The following is a 24,481-nucleotide window of genomic DNA, read 5'->3' as shown; positions in this document are numbered from 1 at the left end:
GCTGGCTTTGAATCACTCACAACTGATCACGTTATGCAACTGGAAAAGACAGGAAATGACTTTTCTCCAATGCGTATGTAATCCCCTCCATAGACCTTTGTAGAGTAGGTGTGCATGCAAATCCACCATAACTCCTGTTAAGTTTCAGGCCCGGACTTGTTACAGTAAATACTGTGGAGAAGCTGCAGTGAGACAAGCACTGAGTGAAGGGAGCCTGAACTCTGCATCATTTATCTTGAGAAGAAAGGATTGTCCTGCATGACAAAACTCAGTCAGACGTAGAAGGTGAAACACCGAAAACTCATTACGCTAATTAGTGGCAGTGTGTTCAAGCTATCGAGAGGCAAGGGGGAGCTAACAAAGTGATGCTTCAGAGGAACGTTTGCCTGAGAGGAAGCATTATGCACCGAGCCTTCATTAGTGGGAGCTGGAATGGGGAAAATGCTGCACCCCCTCCCCACTGGTGCAACGTCTCCCCTCCATAAGCAGGAAGGAGACCTTCAGCGGCATCATTAAGCTGGTTGGCAGCCAGATGGCACAAATGTCACTTGATGAGATGGGTTCTGATGTGTTTGTGTGCTTGTCGAAATGCAGATGAGAAGGGAGAAAGGGGAACCTCTGTCAGGAAAAAGGCAGAGCCCCTTTGTCTGAAGGTCAAGGCTGTGTAAAGTTCCCAGGTCTCCCGAGACTTGGGAGAGGGGGCTGGCAGGGTCAAGGAGACTGAGTCCAGCAGGTCAGTGCTTCAGCTTCCTATTCTGGACTGCTAGAAATTAAAAAAGTCTGTGCATGGGTGGGAGGTTGATTTATCATGACCACAGTGCATTTTTTTTGTAAATATACATTCATAAACACTAAGATGTCAACTAATATTGATAACATATTGATAAATAAATAATAATAAATAAATAGAGAAGAATATGCATAAAGGTGCCATTTGGGGCATGTGCACGACAGTGACCTTGGTGTAACAATAAGAAGCAAAAGCAACCTCATTTTCATCTGTAAAATACTGCAAATCATGGACTAGTCCATCAGGAAGGAGGCTAGACTTGCATCCTTCTTCCAGCTTTCCAGCTGCACAGAGATTTTGACATGGGAGAGAAGTGAAACACATGGCCCTCTCTGGGGATTCAGAGGATTTTGCCACATGGATTTTTTGGAATGTTCAGATAGGCTCTGGATTGCAAGCAGGCCATTTATCTTGAATAGAAGTTGAGCTGTGTGTCATCTTTGCAGAATCCTTTTGACCTGACCTCTTCCTTAAACCCTCCTTGAGGCTCCTGGATCTTGTCTATGTGAGAGGCACATCTTCTTGCTCCATTAGCGATGCTGCAAGGACTAGCCAGGTGGTGCCTTTTGTTGCTGTTGCCATGATTATGTGTGGAGTCAACAGTTTTGTTTTCTTTTTCGTGTGTGTTGGCTTCTTCTGGAGCTGTGGGGGATGAGGGAGTTGCATGGACAAATAAGGTGTGTAGCAGAACAGAGCAGAAGGGATTTGTTCACAAAAGAGTCTGCTTATGCCCTGTCGCTTTCCGGCTGTGTTTCATTATGTGTGCTCGCAAAGGTCTGAAGTGTCATAACCCCTTGGCAAAGCAATAGCATCACCTATCTCTCTCTCCTTGAGACTATCAGGGTGAGGAATCTCTTGGGTGTCATGCTGGTGAAAGCCCTTTGGCAAACCCAGGCATAGGAGTGATGACTTCTGGAAGGAACTGACAAAAGGCCATCCCTTGGGCTCAGGAGATGCTTTCCCTGAAAAATGAGGAGATGCTGCAATTTTACACCATGCTGACCTAGAGTACACTAATAATGTTGCAGAAAGATAAATGGGGATCTCTCATTATAGTTGCTTAAACGCTTTAGTGCATTTCACTGGGGCTGTTGGCTGAATTGTTTGTTGATCTATTGTTTAACCTATCATCTGGTACTATTTAAATGTATTTGCATATTGCCAGCTGTTGGGATGATCGATAGGAGAAGGCTATTGCTTTTGCGCCCTGCTTTTGGACTTCCCAGAACCATTTCTTTGGCCACTGTGGGAAGCGGGATAATGGACTAGATGGACCATTGGTCTGATCTAGCACAGCTGTTCATACGTTCTTACCAAAACTCCGATATAGGTGACTTTTTCACTTACCCAGAACTTGGGGTTGCACTTTTTGTTACAGAAGTTACACAGAAGTAGGTAGTACTTTTAGGATCAGAGAGAGGAACCTATGGCCTTCCAGATGTTGCTGGACTCTGGTTCCCATCAGCCCCCAGCCAGCCTGGTCAGTGGTCAGGGATGATGGGAGTTGGAATCCACCATAATCCGGAAGGCCACCAGTTCCCCACCCCGTTCTAGGATGCTGTCACCTGCTCAATAAATACAAATGTCCCCAAATTTCAGTCACTTACCATTTATAGTTTTCTTTTTTCTCCCTACAGAAAGCATCTGGGGGAGGGTTAGATATTCAAGTCTATTGATTTTTATGATCGTGGTGCTTCTTTGGCCCAGGCAATGTAGTGTATTGGGGTAAAAGAAATCTAAGAAAAACTGAATCAGTGATGAAGATTTAAGTTCCTGTGCAGAGTTTCATTTATGAAAATGAAACAGCTGGTGACCCCCCCAAAAAAATCCCAAGAAAGCTATTTATTTTTGCCACCAGCGTGCTTTTTTGTTTCAGCCAGTGCTAGCTTATTGGACTAAACACATCCCATGGTGTTTTTCAGACTAAAACTAATCTACACTTCTTATAACACCACCACCTTGATATGATTTGAGGACATTTTATTACCCCAAGATTTGGGACCCTGGAGAATTCTGACAAAAACAGAAATGGGAGTGGAAATTGCCGATGTTTGCTTATTTGTTGCAAGTCTGGAATTGAAATCAGTCCAGCATATATGACTGGTATTCACTGTTCTTGTTGTTTTCAGTCCGCAAAGGATACGTAATTGCATTTCATTTGCAGTGAAATGAATGGGGTGGAATAATGTAACAACAATGTCACTTATGTACCTTTCATAATAAATTACATAAATTATGTAATTTCACCATAGCTGACAGCAGGACAAATAACAAACTGCAGCAGAATGGAAACAGTGCTGCATGTAATGAATACAGGATGGAATGGAAAACGATGCCTTCTTACATCTCTATCCAAGATACACAAGAATTGAACTTAAGGGAGAAGAATGTCCCACAAAAACTGTTAAGCTCTTTTTAAAAATGACTCTCAGTGAAGGAAATAGGAGACAAGGATGCCATTTCAGGTTCAAGTGTGTGGGGAAGTTTGAAGAGAGCATGAGGTAAGTTTCAGAGAGGTCTAGTGATGCTGTTTTAGATACATTCATGGTTAAATTGCCCCTACCCCTGCAAATAAAAATCAGTTTATTTTAAGAGCATTTTAAATGCTTTTTAAATAAAACATACCTCACAATTACAATAGCACAGCTAAGACAATCACATTTTTAAAAAGCATTTGGGCATTGGACATTTGTAACCCACAGGCCTGTTTAATTATGTGGATGACTAGTCAGTCCATGTGTAGAACCAGTGACTGATCCAGATATATGGATGAATTTATGGGGATGCGGGGGACACATGTGGATCTAAAGCACATGGGCTATTTCTGCTGAGAGATGAGAACTTGCTCTTTGATACATGAAACCCTCCACTCATTATTTGGAGAAAGGCCATTGTTATATATTTCTTTTGCATGTCTAGTCAAAACAACACACCAGAATCAAAATAGCCTAAAAGGAGGGGGAAAATAATCCCCTAAAAAAAAGTAAAGCCTGTATCCAAGGATTAGATACATCTCCTTGTATATTCTCTCTCCTTGCAGTTAAGGATGCTTAAAGATTTCATCTGGTTTGCATTTTTAAATAAACAGGCCTGATTCACAATTCCTGGATCAGAACGCAGTTAACCTTTATTATTCTGGAGTTGTTGCCTTGGAAAGCATACTGAAATGGATAGCAAAATTCAATGCATACATTTTGAAAAATGTATTTTTTAAAAAATACAGAATAATGTGGAAACAGGATGGAACTGACTTATAAATGAACCAATGCAAAACTGACTGAACACATGCAGAGTAGAATGATGTGTCCATCCCTGCCTGTGGGTAAGATCTGCAAGTGAGGTCCTGCTTTAAATTCCATCTCATGTGGAGTCTAGATAGGCCTTCACAAGAAGTGGGACCTTTTCTGTTGTGGCCCCAGTGCTTTGGAATATCCTCCCTTGAGAGGTTTGCATGTCCCCCATGGTCTTTTTAGAGTTAGTTCAAGATTTCCCTCTCCCACCCAGATTGTTCACTGCAGTTGTACTGAGAATTTATGTTTTGGTGTTTTCATACATGTACTGCTTTGTTGTCTCTGTGTTTTTAAATGGAAAGGAATATATATACAGTATATATGTATGTATGTATTTATATGTGTGTGTGTGTGTGTGTGTGTATGCATCTATGTCTTTATATGTTCAAATAAGAGCTAAATTAAATAGCAACTCTTAATTTCCCCAGTTAAGTTCACTCTCACCAGTTAAGTCTGGCCTTCACCAATTTAATCTTTCAGCTGTTTAATCTACTGAGAAAACTCAGGAGTCCTATATTTTACACCTTGTCTCTTGTGTAACCACGTTTTTGGGGGGACAACAACAAAAAAGCTCCCTTCCATCTGCAGCTCTCCTTCTTTTCCTCAGGCATAAAAATGCCTGAATCATTTCCCAGCCTGTTCTTAAGCCTCCCAGAAAATGCCCAGCCACCTCATAATAATGTTCTGTGCTGTTCACAGATTGAAAAAATATTTCTGCATTAAATCATGTTAAGCTTAAAATAATTCACATTTATGTATCCTCCCTGGATTTTTATGTTTGGAAGACACAAAGATCTGTTCCAAGGGAATGGCACAATTGATCAGCTTCCCTGTGACATTTACTGTCATGGGGGTAACCCAATAAAGTTCCCATTCTCCTTCAAACAAGAAGGAAGCATACCATGTTAAGTTCCAAATTTGTCCTGATTATAGCCCCCTTAGCAATTTAAATAAAGCTCTTTAGAAAGTGGGGTGGGGGTCTTTGAAGAATCCTATTCTTATTTTTCTAACTGCAATGTCACACGGGTAGACTGTGACGCTAATTTTGTCTTACATTTAGGGATGTATGAAGGCATTGTTTTCCATTCCGCCCTGTATTCATTGCACGAAGCACTGTTTCCATTTCACTGCAACTCATATTCCAACAAAAACAACTCTATTCATCTCAGTGTCTGCTGTAGCAAAATTATGTAACTTTTAAAATTTATTACACTTATATCCCACCTTTCCTCAAAAGAGCTCAAGGTGGCATATAAACCTGGTTCTCTCTCTCCCAAATTTTATCCTTGCAACAACCCTGTGAGGTAGATTAGGCTGAGAGACAGTGTGTGGCCCAAGGGCAGCCAGTAAGCTTCATGGCCAAGCAGGGATTTGAACCTTGGTCTTCCAGGTCCCAGTCCAACACTTGAACTGCTACACCACACAAACTGTGCAGTTATGTGAGCTACATTGCCATTACATTATTCCACCCCATTCATTTCAGTGCAAAGGAAACCCATTTGAGGGGGCACAATCAATTATGTATTGTTTGTGGACTCAAAGCAACAACAACAGTGAATATGGATTGTATTTCTGATTTCTGTTCCAGATATGGGATGAATAAGTGCTACAGTTTCTGTTTTTGTTAGAATTCTCCAGCATCCCTAGTGTCATTTATGTCTTGCTGGCATTCCGTCATAGGTCTGTTCCATCCCATTTCATCTGTTGCATGCCAACCCATCTCATCCCGTCTCATTCTGTCCTGGCTCTGAGTCCTGACCAGAGAAGCAGACTCAGGACTTGAAGACTGGGTTTGGCATGAAGCTTTCTTCCAGAAGGTAGTACAGGAATGCAACATCAAAACACATGAGACATATCAGGATACCGGCATGGAAAGTTGTCATAATGACCTTATCACATCCAGACACTCTAAATAAAAGAGAGGTAGGCAGGCACTTTACTTGCCTGAGCTAACCCTAGCACTTTCTAGCCTTTCTGGCAAGACAGGGGCCTGTCCTGCCCGACATTGAGAGACAGACTCAACAGTGGTGTTTTCTCTTTTTATTAAAGTTATAGATAGCTGCAGTGCAGAGCACCTCATGTAACTAGTTACTCTTTCCAGGTACTCAGCATCCTTCTCTAGCACTAGCTAAGCATGACTACGCAACTCCAAGATGTTGACTCAGCAACTGTTCCCCCCTGAGTCTGCTTAAGTAGGTTGGGAGCTTGTGTGCAAACAGAGACTCCTCCTTAGCTGGGCCTGTTGAATTTTCCGCCTCAAGCATCTTTGAGTGCAGAGAGAAGGTGGAGCCTCGGCCAGTCTCTTGTCTTCCCCCTCCAACGGAGGGGGTCTGCTAACTGTCAGTTCAGGCATGGGAAGTGGAGGTGCACCTGGCTGGGAAGCATCTGACGGGTCAGGTTGAGTTCCTGCAGGGGAGCCTGGAGTTGTGGGAGCTGTGGTGTCAAAGACAGGGGTTGGAGCGGCTTCTAGGTCCTTTCCGCTGCTTGCCCCTTCCCCTAGTGGTTAGTCCCGGTCCATGTCCTCATCTTCTGTCTCGCTCCCGCCTGTCTACCCCTGTAGATGGTAGAAGCCAAGGTGAGATAGTGCTTGGCAATGGGCTGCAGTCTGAAGCAAGCCATACCAAAGAGCTATCAGAATCAGAGGCCAAACCAGGAGGCAGGACCAAAGAAAACAGCAGGAACACAGGGGCCACCAGGGCTCAAGCAATGTTCCACCTGAAACAGGAAACTCGCTTGTTGTGCTTCCTGCCCTGGAGAAGTCAATGGCCAGGCAATGTTTGTTATTTACATTTCAATATTTGATTGCTTCTAATTTTGTAGCAAGCCACTTTGTATATCCAGGGTTGTTGGATCTGTTTTGCATTTTATGAGAACCCCAAAATCTCCCAGCCAGTGCCAGGTGCAAAAGACATACAGTTAGAATGAAAGAACAAGGCACTTCTGAGCACATTCTGAATTCTTAGGAATTTATTTTCAGCACTAATCACACAGTTTTTTCACACAAAAGTCCATTCATGGTGAGCTTTATGCACTTCAGCAACTTCATTTAGGTGGGAAAAGACAGCTTGGGTTTGCTATTATTAAACTGTTGGGAGCCAGAAAACTGATCTACTGCAAATCACCCAGAGATGTACTAGCAGATTTATTTATTTATTTATTAAAGTTATATGCCACCACCCTTCTTCACAGAAGGAGCCCAGGGGGGCAAGCAAAAACACTAAAAACCACTCCAAAACATCGTAAAAACAAAAGACTTTAAAACATATTAAAACATATTGTCTTTAAAAACATATTAAAACAATGCATCTTTAAAAACATATTTTAAGGAAAAGCATTAAAAACATATTAAAAAGCAATTCCAACACAGACACAGACTGGGATAAGTTCTCTACTTAAAAGGCTTGTTGAAAGAGGAAGGTTGCTGAAAAGATAACACAGATAGTGCCTGTCTAATATTTTGTTGTTATGTGCCTCCAAGTCGACTACGACTTATGGCGACCCTATGAATCAGTGACCTCCAAGAGCATTTGTCATGAACCACCTTGTTCAGATCTTGTAATTTCAGGTCTGTGACTACCTTTATGGAATCAATCCATCTCTTGTTTGGCCTTTCTCTTTTTCTATTCCCTTCTGTTTTTCCAAGCATTATTATCTTTTCTAATGAATCATGTCTTCTCATTACGTGTCCAAAGTATGATATTTAAGGGGAGGGAATTCCAAAGAGTAGGGTGCCACAATAATAAAGGTCCGCTTTCTAAGTTGTGTGGAACAGGAGGCCCTCACCTGCAGAGCGCAGTGATCGACTGGGTATATAAGGGGTAAGATGGTCTTTCAGGTGTCCTGGTCCCAAGATTTATAGGGCTTTGTACACTAGATCTCAATCTTTCTTCTGCCTACTCCTGTTTTAGACCTCTTAGTTACCCTGCACAAACTGTGAGTATTCCCTGACACCCCCCTAACACTCATCTGTTCTTCAGGGGAAGGACAGTAGTGTTGAGCAAGATATTTTCTATTTTTTTAAAAAAAGTAATTTTATTAATCCTTCATTACATTGCACTTAATAATGCATAATAACAACATTCAGCCGCAGAAATTATTAACAGAACCAATTATTAACAAAATCAAGGCAGCAAGACATATTTCAGGGGACTTTGTGTGCCATTGCTGAGCTCCTCCTCGTTGCATCCCTGGTAAACTTCTGAAAAATCCCATCATTTCCCAGAACCATAGCTGGCTCCAGGTTTGAGGAGCCCTTGGTAAAGTGGTTCCTTCCTGGTGGTGCACCAGCAACCCCCTTTCTCCTGTGGGTTTACAGTAGGGATGGGCAAGAAATTTGGTCCAATTCACATTTCAAGCCAAATCTTTCAAATTCACACTTGCCAAAACAATATGAGAACCAAAACACAGCCAGCTTTCAAAATGTACACTTATTCAAATTTTGCAATGTAGTTCACCAACCAACCAATGTTTAAAAAATGCATATATAGGGAAAAGTGTGTAGAAAAATGAATATATGGATGAAAATAACATACAAAAATGTATTATATTAGGAAACATTGCTTGCAAAAATGTGTATGTTAGTTAAAACTGCCTATAAAATGTGTGTATTGGGAGAAAATTGCACTAAAACGCTAGCGAGTTTTCATGAGATTTTTTTTAAAAAAAACACAAATTGCTGCAGAAATGTGGAGAACTGAATTTAAGACTGGAAAAATGAGAAAGGGAGAGAACCAAAATTGACAGAACTTTCCATCCCTAGTTTACAGGCAGCTGTCAGCAGCAACAGTCTCATGATTTGCATTGGGAGGCTGCAAGCAGTCCCTCCTCATTTTAGATTTCCCATAATGCCCTGATGTTGTATTATTACTGCTGAGCATTGTGGGGAATTTTAAATGATGGGCATGTTGCAGACATCTGCAAAAACCAAACCAAACCGAAACAGAACCAGGGACAGCAGGCGAGTGAATGGGCTCAATCTGAAGAACAAGGATCAGGGCCATTGGGGCCTGCTATGGCACAAGGTCCCTGGCAGCTGCCCAGTGATACTAGGTGCTGGTGCTATCCCTGGCTGGAACAGTTTAAAACCAGTGTGGAGAGCCATAGTGATTAGACCAGGTGTGACCAACTTTTTAAAGGCCATGAGCACATCTGGATTTTTGAGTGAGCACCCTGGGTGCCACAGTCCTCCTGGGTCGTTTCACTTCCCCCTCCTCTGGATCGCCCCACTTCATCCATCCTGAGATACAGAAAGAGAGAAACTGTGTGTGCATGTAGAAATAGATTAGAATTATCTGGGCCTTGAAAAGCACATAGAGTGGAATGGGGAAAGAGTGTCACGCTTCCAACTTCCTTCTTTAGCTCTCTGTGCCTCACTACCTCATGACCAAGGTTAGAGTTTGTGGGCATCAGGTGAAGACCTCAGTGGTGCCATTGCCCCCATAGGAGCCACATTGGTGGCTTGGGTTAGAGTGTTGAACTAGGATTGGGGAGACCTGGGTTCATATCCCAATCAGCTAAGAAGCTTACTGGGTGACCTTGAGCCGGTGACTAACTTTCAGCCTAACGTATCTCACAGGGTTGTTATGTGGATAAAATAAATGGGGGGTATGTATATCATCTTTAGCTTCTTGTAGTCAAGTCAAGCTATGCATGTAATAAATAAGCCACTGCCTTAGGAGGTGGAAGTTATCTTTGAGAATATTGAATGATTCTTTTAAGGTGGGAAAAGAGTGATGGCTTCCTACTCCTTTATGTTTCTGCTGAGAATACAGCCCCCAAAATCCCATAATGCTCAGACACAGAGCTCTCCTTCCCCTCATTCCTTGGCAGGAGCCATTTAGCCACACATTGTATTGATGCTGCGCCATGCTGCTCCAAAGGCATCCCGGTGTGTACTTGCATCTCTTTTCCTCCGATAGATATTCTTGCCCAGTGCTGCCACCGCCGCTTCCTCGCTGTTATTAGGATGCACAGTGAATTGCAAAGCTGCTCTCCAGCTATCAAACACAATATGTCCCTTTAGATTTTTATAGCTGGCTGTGCCCCAGGTGCTATTATTATCAGTCCTAACATCACTCACTCCATATGATGGGCCCTGTCTTTCTAGTTATCTGTAATGGGCAGAAGATTTTGGAATCGGTTTTATCTCCCAGATGCAGCAGCATTTTTCTCCCTAAGAAGTGATTCGCAGCTCCCTCCTGCTCTCTTTGTCTCTCGTTCTCTTGTGTTCATTCTCTCCCCTTTTGTATTATGCGTTCTGTGGTTTTGGTCTCCTTATCAATGTCTGTATCTGAATTTGTCTTTGTTTCTCTCTTTCTCTCTGTTAGCATTTCTTCAACTGAATCTTTCTCTCCCCTCCCCCCCCAATATTTCCCTCTGCCTGCAGTCACAATGCAAAGTCAATCTCATATGCCAGCTTTCACCAACCAAGGGCTCTCCAGATGTTTTGGCCTGCAACTCACATCAGCCCCAGCCGGCACAGCTGTTCTTGCCGGGGTTGATGGGAGTTATAGCTAGGGATATAGGAGAATTCTGACCAAAATGAAAAAGGGAGCAGAAATTACCAATGTCCCCTTTATTTCATTCCCTGGAAATCAATCCAGGGAATATGACCGGTATTCGGTGCTGTTGTTGCTTTCGGTCCACAAATGACATACAGTTGATTCCATCCCCTTTATTTGCATTGTGTTTCTTTTGCACAGAAATAAATGGGGTGGAGTAGCATAACGACAATGTACCTTGTGTAATTTATGCAATTCGTTACATAAATTACTGTAAGTTATATAATTTTGCCACAGGGGACAGTGAGATGAATAACATAGTTTTTGATGGAAGACAAACTGCAGAGGAATGGAAACAGTACTGCATGTGATGAATACAGAGCAGAACGGACAACAATGCCTTCTTGCATCCCTAGCTGTAGCCCAAAATATCTGGAGGGTGCCAGGTTGGGGAAGGCTACTGTATACTAATAACTAACATTTTCTGACTGTGGATCCTTCTGAAGCCAGAGAGAGAGAGAAGCTCAGGATAATCAAAAACTCTACTGAGTCATACTATTTGTCCATCTGGCTCAGTATTGTCTGCAGTGACTGGCAGTGGGTCTCCAGAGTTTAAGGCAGGAGTTATTCCCAGTCCTACCAGGAGATAACAGGGACTGAGCCTGGGACGTGGGCAGATGCTCTATCACTGAACTGTTGTGTAAGCCGGGGGTAGCAAATATGGTGTCCTATAGATGTTTTGGACTACAGCTCCCATGAGGCTCACCCAGCCTACCTAATAGTCAGAGATGATGGGAGTTATAGTCCAACAACGGCTGGAAGGTTCCATGACAGCTGGTGTAAATGGTCCTGTGAACATAGGAAGCTACCTTATAGTGAATCTATCTAGCTCAGTGTCCTGGCCTACCCTGCTGGAATCAGACTAGGAGTGACTGGAGGACTTTTCACCATTGCTTTAATGTAAAACCTAGCACCAACGCATTTCAAAGGTCAGATAACAGGTAACATGGGTCACTGAGACATTACAGGAGAATACTAGGCATGGCTACTCAAGTGAAGTCATCACAGCAACCTGACATGCCTCCTGGAACCAATTAAATAGGGTTAGGGCAGGCTCACTACTTGCATGGGAACTATCTCTCAGATTGGGACTGGGCACTCGGTCACACAAACAGGGGAGCAACATCAATCTTTTTATACTTGCACAGCTGCTGGCACATCCTTGGTGATGGGAGAGGAGACATATCAGCTAGTTCTTCCCCAGTCCCCTCCTCCAGGCTTGCCAACTGTTCCTCCCTGTCTGGAGGTGGAGTCAGGGGTGGCTCAGGAGGGCCGACGGACTCCAGAGGGATGGTGAGAGGAGTCTTGTCGGCTGCCGTCATCTCTTCAACAGACACCAGTGGCTCAGGGTGGGGCTGTCCCTGACCAGACCTCTGAAGTCTTCTCCAGTTTCAGCCCCCTCCCTCTGCTGCCCACTAGGGCCCTCCCCAGGATCCCAGTCCTCCTCTTCCTCTTGCCCACTTTGCCAGGAGTTATCTGCCTACTTTGCCATGACACTCAGTATTGTCAACACTGCTTAGCAGTATATCCAGGGTCTCAGACCCAGTCCTTCCTGGAAATGCCCGGGACTGAACTTATGGTTTTCTGCATGCAAAGCATGTGCTCTACTATTGAGCTACAGCCCTTCTGTCAAGGTTTGCACTGCAGAATCATAGAATACTGTAGTAGAGTTGAAAGGGGCCTATAAGGCCTTTGAGTCCAACCTCCAGTTCAGTGCAGGAATCCCACTTAAAGCATACCTGACAAGTGGCTGTCCAGCTGCCTCTTGAATTCCTCCACTGTTGGAGAGCCCACCACCTCCCTAGAGAATTGGTTCCATTGTCATACCACTCTAACGGTTAGGTGGTTTTCTTGATGTTCAATCGAAATCTGGCTTCTTGGAACTTGCGCCCATTATTCCATGTCCTGCACCCTGGGACAATCAGGGATGATCAGGGGACTGGAAACAAAGCCCTATGAGGAGAGACTGAAAGAACTGGGCATGTTTAGCCTGGAGAAGAGAAGACTGAGGGGAGATATGATAGCACTCTTCAAGTACATGAAAAGTTGCCACATAGAGGAGGGCCAGGATCTCTTCTCGATCATCCCAGAGTGCAGGACATGGAATAATGGGCTCAAGTTGCAGGAAGCCAGATTTCGACTAAACATCAGGAAAAACCTCCTAACTGTTAGAGCCATATGATAATGGAACCACTTTTCTAGAGAGGTAGTTGGCTCTCCAGCACTGGAGGCATTCAAGAGGCAGCTGGACAGCCATCTGTCGGGAATGCTTTGATTTGGATTCCTGCATTGAGCAGGGGGCTGCTCCTTCCTGTCAGTGATATTAGCCGATAAGTGAAGTCAGAGCTGTGATTGATAAGTATTTGGACACCAGACAGCAGGAATCCTTCGGATTCTAAAGAGCTGCTGGTTTGCATCTCCTTTTAATGCACTTTCCCCCCTAGTTTTTTGAATCTCTATAGTTTGCCCTAGTGGCCAGAATGAATTTTCCAGTGCTGGGCTCGCTTGAGATCAGGTAGTGCCTAGAAAAGTTGTGTGTCCCCCCCAAAAATATTACTACACAATATTTGTAGTAAATAGCCCCACTCCCTGTAAAAGGCAAACATGAAAACTTTGCAAAGAGGCTTGGGCATGTCTCCTGTTTTTCAGGAGCTAAACTCCAGGGACTCATTAAGAATTCACTGTATAGTTCACTTACAGTATAATGGTATACATGTCTACTCAGAAGTAATTCACTTTATGATTAATGGGGCTTACTTCCAGGTAAGTGGGTACAGGATGGTGCCTGTACCTAGGCTCTGATTTTAGACAGGGTTCTTGTGTCTTTAACAGCTGTCTGCAGGCAGAAATTCAACAGGTCAAGCTTAGTGTAGCATGGAAATCTAATTATGGGAAAAGCTTCACCATGACTACTCTCTAATTTTGTGTTATGTCTCACTCCCCATGGCAGCCATTTTGTGACTGGTGATCCCCAGCACTCTTAACATTTGAAATGTGCCCTCCAGTCCAAAAAGGTTGGTGACCCTGGTGTTGTCAGTATTGAGCTAGATGGACCAATGGTCTGACTGGGTATAATGCAACTTCCTGTCTGTGTTGGCTATGGCTGATTGGAGTTGAAATTCAGCAGCATCTGCAGGGCAACATGTTGGCTGCCACTGCCTTACAGCAGCCTTCCCCAATGTGATGCCCTCCAGATGTTTTGGATGACAACTCCCATTAGCACCAGCCAGTCTGGATGAGATGGACATGAGAAATGTACCATTTCTCATTAATAGATATTGCACTAGCAGATTCTAGCATACTGAGGATAAGAAACAGTAAATGCTTTGCTATCTGCAGCATGCATTATGGAGTGTGTGTGTGTGTGTGTAGAAAATTAAAACTGGGGGTCAAGAAGGAGAGTCAAGAGAGAGGAATAATGCTGTAGTGGAGCTTGTGATGCTATATAAAAGAAAGAAAGAAAGCCTCAAGCACATTTCCTTTTTCTTAAAAAAAAAAAGGTTTAAATTAAGGCATTATTATAACAACAAACCAAACGGCAAAGTATGTAATAAATTGCTTTATGCAGAATGAGAAATAAAAACCTCTATACTTCAAGCAATGTATAAAAAGCGTGTAACTTTGTGTTTGGTACAGACCATTAATATTTTACAAAACTAGATAATGATTTGGGTTTAGTAGCTGGAGAGAGCCCCTTCTGGCTGTACACAACAGAAAGGCTATATAATCCGGCGGTAGTTTACATAGCTGTTAAGCAGAAGATTCCAAGTTCAGTCCTACTGGATGCTATGGTTAAAGCAGGAGTGGGGAACCTCCGGCCTGGGGGCCAAATGTGGCCCTCCAGCCCTCTCTATGTGGCCCTCAGAACAGTCCCCTTCAGACATCAAATGTCTGGGTAAACAGAAATGTTTTCAAATTCTTCCTGAAAATCAATAGTGATAGAGACAGATGCACTTCACTGGGGATGGCATACCACAAATGGGGAGCCACCACTTAAAAGGCCCTGTCATGGGTCAGCACCAACTGGGCAGAGCAATCATGATAACAATCGTGAGTCTGAATATAAAGGTACCAAAGAAGAGTCCCGAGGGATCAAACTAAAGCTCATTCCATCCAGCATCCTGCTTCCAACAGCAGCTAGCCAGATCCCTCTGGAAGCTTGCAAGCAAAGAATTAATACGGTGTCCTTCCCATGTTGTTTGTCCTCAGCAACTGGTAGACAAAGATAGCTACATCTAACATTTAGTCAGATTCCATTTAGTGGAACTTAGTTCATGGGCAGTAGCCACTGGTAGATCATAAATCCCAGAGCAGGAATGAGGAACACTGTGGCTCCATGGTTGTTGCTGGACTCCAACTCCCAACCAGCCCCAGCCAGCAGGACCAATGCTCAGGGATGATGGAAGTTGGAGCCCAACAACACCTGGAGGGCCATCCCTATCCTATAGTTATAATTAGATTGACATTAATCAACATTACTGGGGTCCCCAATATGTTGTCCATGGTCACCATGGCACCCTCAGACAAACCACCTGGAACTCCACCAGCGCCCCCTTTTCCAATTTTAGTCATTTTTTAAAAAAAGATTGAGTATGTTGGGTGCTTTTGGGGGGACTTGGTTGGGAGGGTGTTGTCTAGGGCTTTGATAGGGTGTTGGGAAGGCATGGTCTGTATTTTATTGCTTTTTAATTTATTCATCAATTTAATGGGTATGTTTTTGGTGCCCACAGTAGTTTCTTAGATTTCCAGATGTGCCCTTGGACCCCAAACGTTTGGGGATCCCTATACTATTAAGTCATGCAACCTCTTGCATGACCTTGTGTGACCGCTCACCTGCCCAGAGTGACAGTAGCAGCAGTGAGCGAGCTCAGGCCTCCCCAAATGTTGAGCGGGAGGAAGGCTTGTAAGTGCCCAAAGTGGGATGCCAATGAAAAAATGTGGGGGGGAGGAAGGAATGTGCCCGGGGGTGTTAGTGAGTGGGTGAGGTTTTGAGTGGGGTGGGATTGAGTGAGTGGGATTGGTGGGTTGGTGGAAGTAAGTGAGTGGGGTGGGGGTGGGTAGGAATGTGCCTGGGGGAGTGGCATCACTAGGGCCCCACCCTATGACATCACTGGGTGCCGCCCCATCACATCACAAGGGCCCACCTCTGAAATCTGTTTGGGATGCTTGTGACCTGGCAACCCTATGCTGTATGTCATATTCTGGGAGGAGGAGTATTCAGTGCCAGGACGTGCTGTACTGTGTTAGGATGCAGGCGCAGTGGCGATGAGAAGCTTCAGTGGAGCCGCCCTTCTTGGCCTTCTTTCTCTCTTCTCTTAGCCTCTGAACAATCAAACATCTTTTTCATTCACCATCTCAAAAGTCTGCCTTAATGTTCCAAAAGGGAGAAGAAAGACCTGCATAATTTAATATTTTTTTCATTACTTATTAATGTATCTCATGATATTTGATACTGATATTCTACCCTGGTCCATGTTGTGTCTGGGGAAAGATACTACTTAGATCCCCACTCTAGCAATGCAACTGAGAGTGAGTTATTTTGGAACATAGAAAGCTGTCTTATACTGAGTCAGGCCATCTACCTCAGTATTGTTTACACTGACTGGCAGCGGCTCTCCATGGTTTCAGCAAGAAGACATTCCCAGCCCTATCTGGAGATAGGTATTGAACTTGGCATCTTGCACATGCAAGGCAGATGCTCTACCACTGAGCTACAGCCTTTGCGCAGCACTCCCCTACATTTAAAGCAATACTTTGGTATACCATCTCTTAGGTACAGATGTTAGTAAAATGTTTTAAAGTAAAGGTTTTTTTTTAAAATGGTATTGCTTTCACTGTAAAATAAGACTGCCCCTAATATTGTTAAGTCCAACTGTACATGCCTTGGCAGGCAAAGAAAGCGATAATGAATACAGTGAAGAAATGAAGCCTCTAAAATAAACAACTCTGGAGATTTGTCTTCATTCAATCCTATTGAAATGGAAAGTGTGCAGGAATAAAAAACAGCCTGTGAAGCCAAGCCTGCCCTGGCTCTCAACACATTTTGTGAGATAATCGAGTTGTGATTGTCAATCGTTTTTTCATTCTTCTTCGATTCCAGCCAGCGATGCTCCTTAAGTGGGGATGACTTGAACAGACAATGGCTGAATCCCAGTCCGGCACACCAGCCCACCATTTACCACACCAAAGGTCTCCTTTACTACCTCAGCAGCCAAGGCCGAACTCCAGTGGTGAGTCTCTGCCATTTGTCTTTAATTTTCATCCAACTATTGGCAACTCTTATTTCTCTCTGCTGCTGAGATGGGGAACCTGTAACCCTCCACTACAACTAGGTATGGGGGGGGGGAGGAGAAATTTTATTAAGTTTGCATTTAAAGGGAAATCTTCCTGATTTGCACTTTCCAAAACAATACGTGGACTGAAGCACTGTCATACTTTGAAATTCACACTTCTTTGAATTTTGCAGTGCAGTTCTCCGGTAAAGTAATTTGTACAGAAATGTATATACTAGGCTAAAGTATGCAAACTATGCATTTGTTAGTAAAAATAACATACAAAAATGTATTATATTGGGGAAAATTGCTTTGCAAAAATGTGTACGTTAGGAGAAATTCACACTAACATGCAGATGAATTTTAATGAACACTTGAAAAAAACTGATGCAGAAATATGGAGAACTGAATTTAAGATTAGAAAAAATAAGAAACTGAGAATAATAGAATTTTGTCAATTTCATCCATCCCTAATTGCAAGTCCCATGTTTCCTGACTGTTGGCCTTAATGGCTGTTGAGAGTTTAACAACATCTGGGTCATAGGTTCCTCAGCCTTGCTGCACCATAAAATGTAGATCCTGAGAACGAGTGAGAGTGGTGAAGTCAGATTATGATCTCTGTTATCTATTTATACAACACCATCAATAGAGATGTATGATATGGGTAGTGTCGCAGGAGCCTAAATAGGCTATTGCCTGCTATAGTTCAATGCTGGGAGGCCCTAACCAAACTCTCAAGACACAACAATAGATTCTTTGATTAGAAGTCTTTATTTGCGCACAAGCAATTGCTTGGAAGAGTTACACAGAGAACAAGCCTCTATGTAAGCCTTACCTTTCATAAAACACACATCTTTCTTATATACTCTTTTCAAGGTTACTTTGATTACTCAATCTTCACATCAACATATGTCAATCAATACAATAACTTGATATAAACATTCTTAACATAGCATAAGTATTATTATATCTTCTAAAATATGCAGGTCAAGATAACTTTTTCTCTTCCTTTTCCATGACACAACTACTCCATGACACAACTACTCCAACCTCTTCCCTACATTTCCATCATATCTCCTTTGATAAGTATTTGACCTCTAAAGCAAGCATATATTTATAACCTTTACTCCTTCTCCTAGCTTTATAAGTGCAATTTCAGCAGTTCCACTAATACATTTTACTAATACATTTTGGGCCTAGCCACTTTGGAGAGCTCACGCAAACCTGAAACAAAAGAATTCCGCAACAGTAGCCATTGCTTGCCCTAGAAGACAATACGGGCTTTGACCAATCCAATATTAGGGTACAGTTTATGGAAGCTTTTCATACAGTCCACCAATCAGTGTTAGTGGTGATTTGCCATGGAGAAGTTCTCAAACAAATTCATCCAGCTGAGAAATTCCCTAGCTGTTATGAGCTGAGCCCACCCTTGGCTGGTAAATCTTGGCACTGTACCACTCATCTACCAGTTTCCCTACTCCCTACCTTTACCTGCATCTCTTCTTCCTCTGCTGTAGTTTGATGGGATGTTCACCTCTTGGCAATGCCTTGCTAAAATTTTGTTGGAATAAATTGCTGTGGTTGTCATTTGTCGGGGGTTCGTGTCCCTCTCTAGAAGTTAAAATTCAAGATGTGGGAGCAGTTGCATCATCTCTAGTGACAATGTTTGTCTATATTTAAGGGAAGGGTTATAGCTCAGCGGTAGTGCCTCCGCTTTGCATGCAGAAGGTCCCAGGTTTAATCCCAGGCACTCCAGATAGGACTGGGAGAGACTTTTGTATAAATCCCAAAGAGCCACTGCCAGTCAGTGTAGATAATACTGAATTAGAAGGCAGGCTCCGTATATTAACACCAAGGCCCCAAGCAGAGCACAGCCTGCCACTTCACTCTCTGCAGCATGTGAGTTATATATATTTTGAAGAGCTGATAACCTACTGTAGGGCTGTTATGTTTGTCTAGCATCCTCTAACCAAAAGAACAGAAACCCTCCTGGCTTTTTACATTGGGGAAGGCAGATGATCACAGAGGAACTGAGTCCAGCATAAGAAGGCAGAGTAGAGCCTACTGAAGTGTAATGAGTGGGCATGGAGGTGGATTAGAACTTATGTCCTCCGTATGACAATTAAGGTCTTTTAAACACGCTCCTGGGAAATGTTGGAGGGTACTCTCATTTTTGGTGTATAGAAGGTATTCAACCATGTGAGTCTCCAACAGCAATGTGAAGTGCTGTAGCACAAGTCAGACTGTTGGTCCCTCTAGTTTCATCAACATTGTCAGCAGCTCTCCAGGTTTCAGGCAGGAGACATTCCCAGCCCTACCTGGAGATGCTATTCAATGTAAGCAAGTGCGAAGTGATGCACACTTGTAAACTGCCCAGACAGCTTCGGCTATGGGGCGGTATACAAATGCAATAAATAAATAAATAAATCAAAAATCCTAATTTCATGTATGATATTGACAGCGTTATATTCAGTCCCTTTCCTAATGTTCCCTAACATGAGATTCACCCTTTTCACAGCTGCCACACACTGGACCGACATCTTCATCAGGCTATCTTCAGGAAGGTCTCATTTCTGGTCATTCACTGCCAGTTCAGACCCCATGAGCATATACGTAAAGTTAAGGGGTGTGTGTGTTGCCCTGACATACAGTACATCACTTTACACTTGTTAACACTGAATTGCATTTTCTGTTTTACTGCCCGTTTACTCAGTGCGGCAGCTGCGAAATAGGCAAACTCCATATTAAGGATTCCATGTTTGGGTGCTGGACTATGGCCTTGGGAGACCAGAGTTTGAATCCCCACTCAGCCATGAAGCTCACTGGGTGACCTTGGGCCACGCACTGTCTCTCAGCCTAACCTACCTCACAAGGTTGTTGTTAGGATCAAATGGGGAGAAAAGGACCATGTATGCTACCTTGAACTCCTTGGAGGAAAGGTGGGATATAAATGTAAGAAATTATAAAATAAATAAATAATATTGAACCTTCTGCAGGCAAAGCATGTGCTCCACCACTGAGCTCCTGCCCTTTCCCCCATGTGTGGTATAGCCTTGGCACAGGTTTAGCCCCTCTGTGAGAACTAGCCCAAAATGCTCTTGACTAAGCTTCTCCATGCAATCTACATTAGATGGGATTGAAAGGCAGGAAGTCATAAAATCATAGAATGATAGAGGTGGAAGGGTCCTATAAGGCCATAGAGTCCAACCCCCCTGCTCAATGCAGGAATCCAGCTTAAAGCATCCCTACAGGTGGCTGTCCAGCTGCCTCTTGAATGACTCCACTGTTGGAGAGCCCACTCCCTCCCTAGGTCATTGGCTCCATTGTCGTACTGCTCTAACAGTTAAGAAGTTTTTTTCTGATATTCAGCTGAAATCTGGCTTCACAAAATGCCTCACAAAGGTAAGTACCCAAGGGGCTACTTGTGCTTTCACTACATAGGGTCTAGAAGGGCCTAGTGTTGCATCTCTTTGCCCAGAGGCCAATGAAAGCTATCAGTAAACCTCGGCTTTAGACTTCGGTATTGATTCCTTGGTTTCGCTCTTCCTTGGCCTTCAGAAAATGACAGGCTGTTGGAAAACTGAATTTTCCCTGCCTTTGAAGAGTTCATTGATTTTAGTTTATACACGCTCACCCCCCCCCTTCCCCTTTTCTCCTTGCTTTGGAAGCAAGCCTCCTCTTTTCTAAGAGAACTAACAGAACCAAGGTCACAAACAGCCAAAAGATTTCAGTGAGGTGTTTTAGTTTCATTTGTCCTGGTGACATGCAAGTAACATTTCCCCCACTTCAAAGATGGGGTGACAGCATCAAGAAGCAAAGGAAAAGAAAAGGCAAACAAACAATTTTTCAACAGGATGAGCAGCTGAACTGTTGACCACTTTTTCCTGAGAAAGAAAAGAACTGCAGCTGGGCATGCCTTTCTGTTAACTTCTGTCCAGGGATGGAAGAAGGCATCATTTTCCATTCTGCTCTGTATTCGTCACATGCAGCGCTGTTTCTCCCACTGCAGGTCATCTTCTGTGTAAAATGACATTATTTGTCTCACTTTCTGCTGTGGTAAAATTAGGTAACTAAGTCAGTGTGGTGTAGTGGTTAAGGTGCTGGACTATGACCTAGGAGACCAGGGTTCGAATTCCCACACAGCCGTGAAGCTCACTGGGTGACCTTGGGCCAGTCATTGCCTCTCAGCCTCAGAGGGAGGCAAAGGTAAACCACCTCTGAATACAACTTAACATGAAAATCCTATTCATAGGGTCGCCATAAATTGGGATCGGCTTGAAGGCAGTCCATTTCCATTTCCATTTCAATGCAGTTAATTATGTAAACTGCATTGCACCTAAAATTAAGTAACTTAACATAGTTAATTATGTAAACTGCATTTACATTATTCTACCCCATTCATTTCAGTGCAAAGGAAATGCAATGCAAATGGCAGGGGATGTAATCCATTATGTATCATTTGCAGACTAAAAGCAACACCAACCGTGAATACTGTTAGTATTCAGTGGATAGAATTCCATTCTGCTTATGGGACAAATAAGCGGACGTGAGCAACTTTTGCTCCCATTTTAATTTTCGCTGGGGTTCTGCAACTTCCCTACTGCTGCCTGATAGGATTCCCAGGACACTGTACCAGAAGAGAAGAATATCCATATATATATATGTGTGTGTGTCCCTGTGATCAGTCATTGTGTTGTGCAATGTCACAAATTGTGCTTGCTTACATCTTACCCTCTCCATGCAGCCACAGTTTCCTTCATCTTTCAGGCACAAAGTCAGCTGGTGAGGATGACATGCCTGGGACCAGCAAAGATGGCCCATGTTGGCCTGGTTCTGTATTGCCTTGGAGGTCAATAGGAAGTTGCTATATGTCGAGACAGACTATTGGTCCATGTAGCTCTATATTTTCTACATGACTGGCAGAAGTTCACCATGGTTGCAGGCAGGTCCTACCTAGAGATGCCGGGGATTGAACTTGAGCCCTCCTGCATGGAAAGCAGATGCACTACCCCTGAACTACAGCTCTGAGGAGTATTGTATTTGGAGAGGAATCTGAGCATTGACCCATGCCTCTTTATGCTTACCTCAGCAGTTGGCAAGTTGGGTTAAAACTGTGACAGGGAGCCTTTTTTGCTTCACAGGCCAGATCTTTATTATACAGCCACAAGAGTGGCTGTATACTATAGCCAGCATGGATTTTTCACATTCCGCAATGTTAAATTGAAAATACCTCCCATGTCATTCTGCTGCTTCCCATAAGCTCATTTCAAAACAAAACTTTACAAAACTTATAGTCCTGAACTCAGAAACGCTTGCTTAACAACCGTCTAAATTTTCATGGTGATACACATGGCTTCTCCCAAAGAATCCTGGGATGTGTAGTTTCTGAAGGGTGCTGAGAGGAGACTCCTATTCCATTGACAGAGCTCCAGTGGCCAGAGTGGTTTAACAGTCAGTCACTCTAATTGAAGATCTGTGAGGGGAACAGGGTCTCTCCTAGCAACTCTCAGCACCCTTCACTAACTACACTTCCCAGGATTCTTTGAGAGAAGCCATGATTGTCTAAAGAGAAATAAAGGCCTGGTGTGGATGTGGCCAGGGACAGCTTTGGTTTAAATTTGGGTGGGAGGCTACATGTGCCTGCTGTAGAATAAAAAGGTGGGGGAAATGCTGGAAAGCAATGTTCACAATGTTTTGTGCTCAGAGGTGCACGTTACCAAATTCTTCCAAGCTACACAGCAAGTGGTTTGGACTGTGTCAGGCTACATGTGCCTGCTGTAGAATAAAAAGGTGGGGGAAATGCTGAAAAGCAATGTTCACAATGTTTTGTGCTCAGAGGTGCACGTTACCAAATTCTTCCAAGCTACACAGCAAGTGGTTTGGACTGTGTCAGGCCAACCCAAATTGTGTTTGCATTTTGACAAATTTGTAGGGCAGTACAATATCTCAGAGAGGAGGTCAGGTCTCCTGCTCCCCTGGTGCATTCACTATAGCTGCCCAATTTCCCTGCTTTTTAAAGTTGGATAGAAATATATGTGGGCTATAAGTACATTCTTAAACCGCAAGGTTTTTTTTGCCTATTAGTGAATCGGATTCTAGCCTAGCAGGCCAGATTTGACAGGTGGACAGTGCTGCCTGCCTGTCAGGCACCTGATGTCACAATGGTGTCAGGTGATTAGTTACTCTGAAGTTCCAATATCAGGATTTCAAAGCACCACGCAGGGCTGCAAAGATGTAATGCATCCAATGTCAAGAAAAAACCCCAAACTAATGGTTTTGGGGGTGTATTTTCTACCCTAATAAGATTTCCAATGTATGGTGGACTGATATCTTGACCCCAGATAATATTTGTGTCTGTGATGTCAGAAGAAGCATGCTTGACAATACCCAGACACCCAGAGCCACAAAAACACTTATTCAGAGGAGGTAGAATATTTCTGTCATTTGACTCCAGTGCTCTTTGTTGATCCCTGGTCCCTGATTGTTTTTCTATGAAAAAAAGATGGGGTGTTTTTACTACCGCAGTCTGCAAGCATTGGCTGGGGCACTGCCCCAATGCATTTCTGGGACATTTTATATCCTAGGGGGTGCTTTGATTGTTTGTTTGTTTCCAGGAGGAAAATGGTATGTGGTAACTGGCTGAAATTTGGGGACTTTATATGGCTGACCATTTGTGACAACGTCCTAGAAAGATTACCCTATAGGTCTACTTTTTTGTAAATTGCACAATGAAAAGTGGGCTGGGGGCAGATTCTTGCTCCACAAAATTATTTTTCAAACTCCCGAGGCTTTGGCTGTACTGCCCATCACTCAGCCCAAAGCCTGTGTGCTGCATCAGCTGCAAAGTTCTCCTGGAGAACTCCCTTGTGCAGCCAGTCCAGCAAGCTTGGGCTCTATTGCCCATCAGCTGATGAGTGGTAGAGCCAAAGTTGCTTTTCCTGGTCAATGTACAATTGGGAGCACGCCTTAAGGCAGTCACACCTCTGCCTGGCCCACACTAGGGATGGATGGATGTCTTCATTTTGATTCTCTCAGTTTCTTATGTTTCTCCATTCTTAGATTCAGTTCTCCACATTTCTGGAGCAATTTGCGATTTTTCTCTTTTTAAAAGACCAACTCATGAAAATTATCCAGCATTTTAGTGCAATATACTTGTAATAAACACATTTTTGAGGCAGTTTTTGGCTAATGTATACATTTTTGCAAGCCATTTCTCATCGCCTGGTGCATTTTACATTTATCTTCACTCATATATTCATTTTTATGGATACTTTCCCCTAATATATGCATGTTTGTAAATATTGTATGGTTTTCGAACTGCATTGCAAAAAATCACAAATAACTGCACATTCCAAAGGATGGCTGTGTTTCGGTTCTTGTATTGTTTTGGAAAGTGTGAATTTGATAGATTCAGCTTGAAATGCAAACTGAATCAAAATTCTCGCCCATCCCTAGCCCACACCTGGCATTACATATCACTTCAAGTGGGGAGCAGGTGGGTGTCGTTTGGCAACAATGACTTTTCATTAGGATCGCTCCTGGTTTAAACAGTGGGAGGGGGGACCCTCT

At 43.3% G+C, this 24,481-nt stretch overlaps 1 protein-coding gene across 6 annotated transcripts in view; it reads left to right on the top strand.

Annotated features, from left to right (window-relative positions):
• The window catches only part of AGBL1 (AGBL carboxypeptidase 1), a 574,659-nt gene that overhangs the window by 256,380 nt on the left and 293,798 nt on the right, over nt 1-24,481 (top strand). For all 6 annotated transcript variants that reach the window (XM_061595218.1, XM_061595214.1, XM_061595217.1 and 3 more), the window contains exon 19: nt 16,741-16,870. In XM_061595218.1, coding sequence (XP_061451202.1) covers nt 16,741-16,870 — 130 coding nt within the window. The remainder of the gene's footprint in view (nt 1-16,740; nt 16,871-24,481) is intronic.

The sequence above is a fragment of the Rhineura floridana genome, chromosome 14, assembly GCF_030035675.1.
Source record: "Rhineura floridana isolate rRhiFlo1 chromosome 14, rRhiFlo1.hap2, whole genome shotgun sequence".
In the NCBI taxonomy this organism is placed as follows: Eukaryota; Metazoa; Chordata; class Lepidosauria; order Squamata; family Rhineuridae; genus Rhineura; species Rhineura floridana.
Note: the sequence above shows the minus strand (reverse complement) of the source record. Positions and strands in the feature narration are given on the sequence as shown.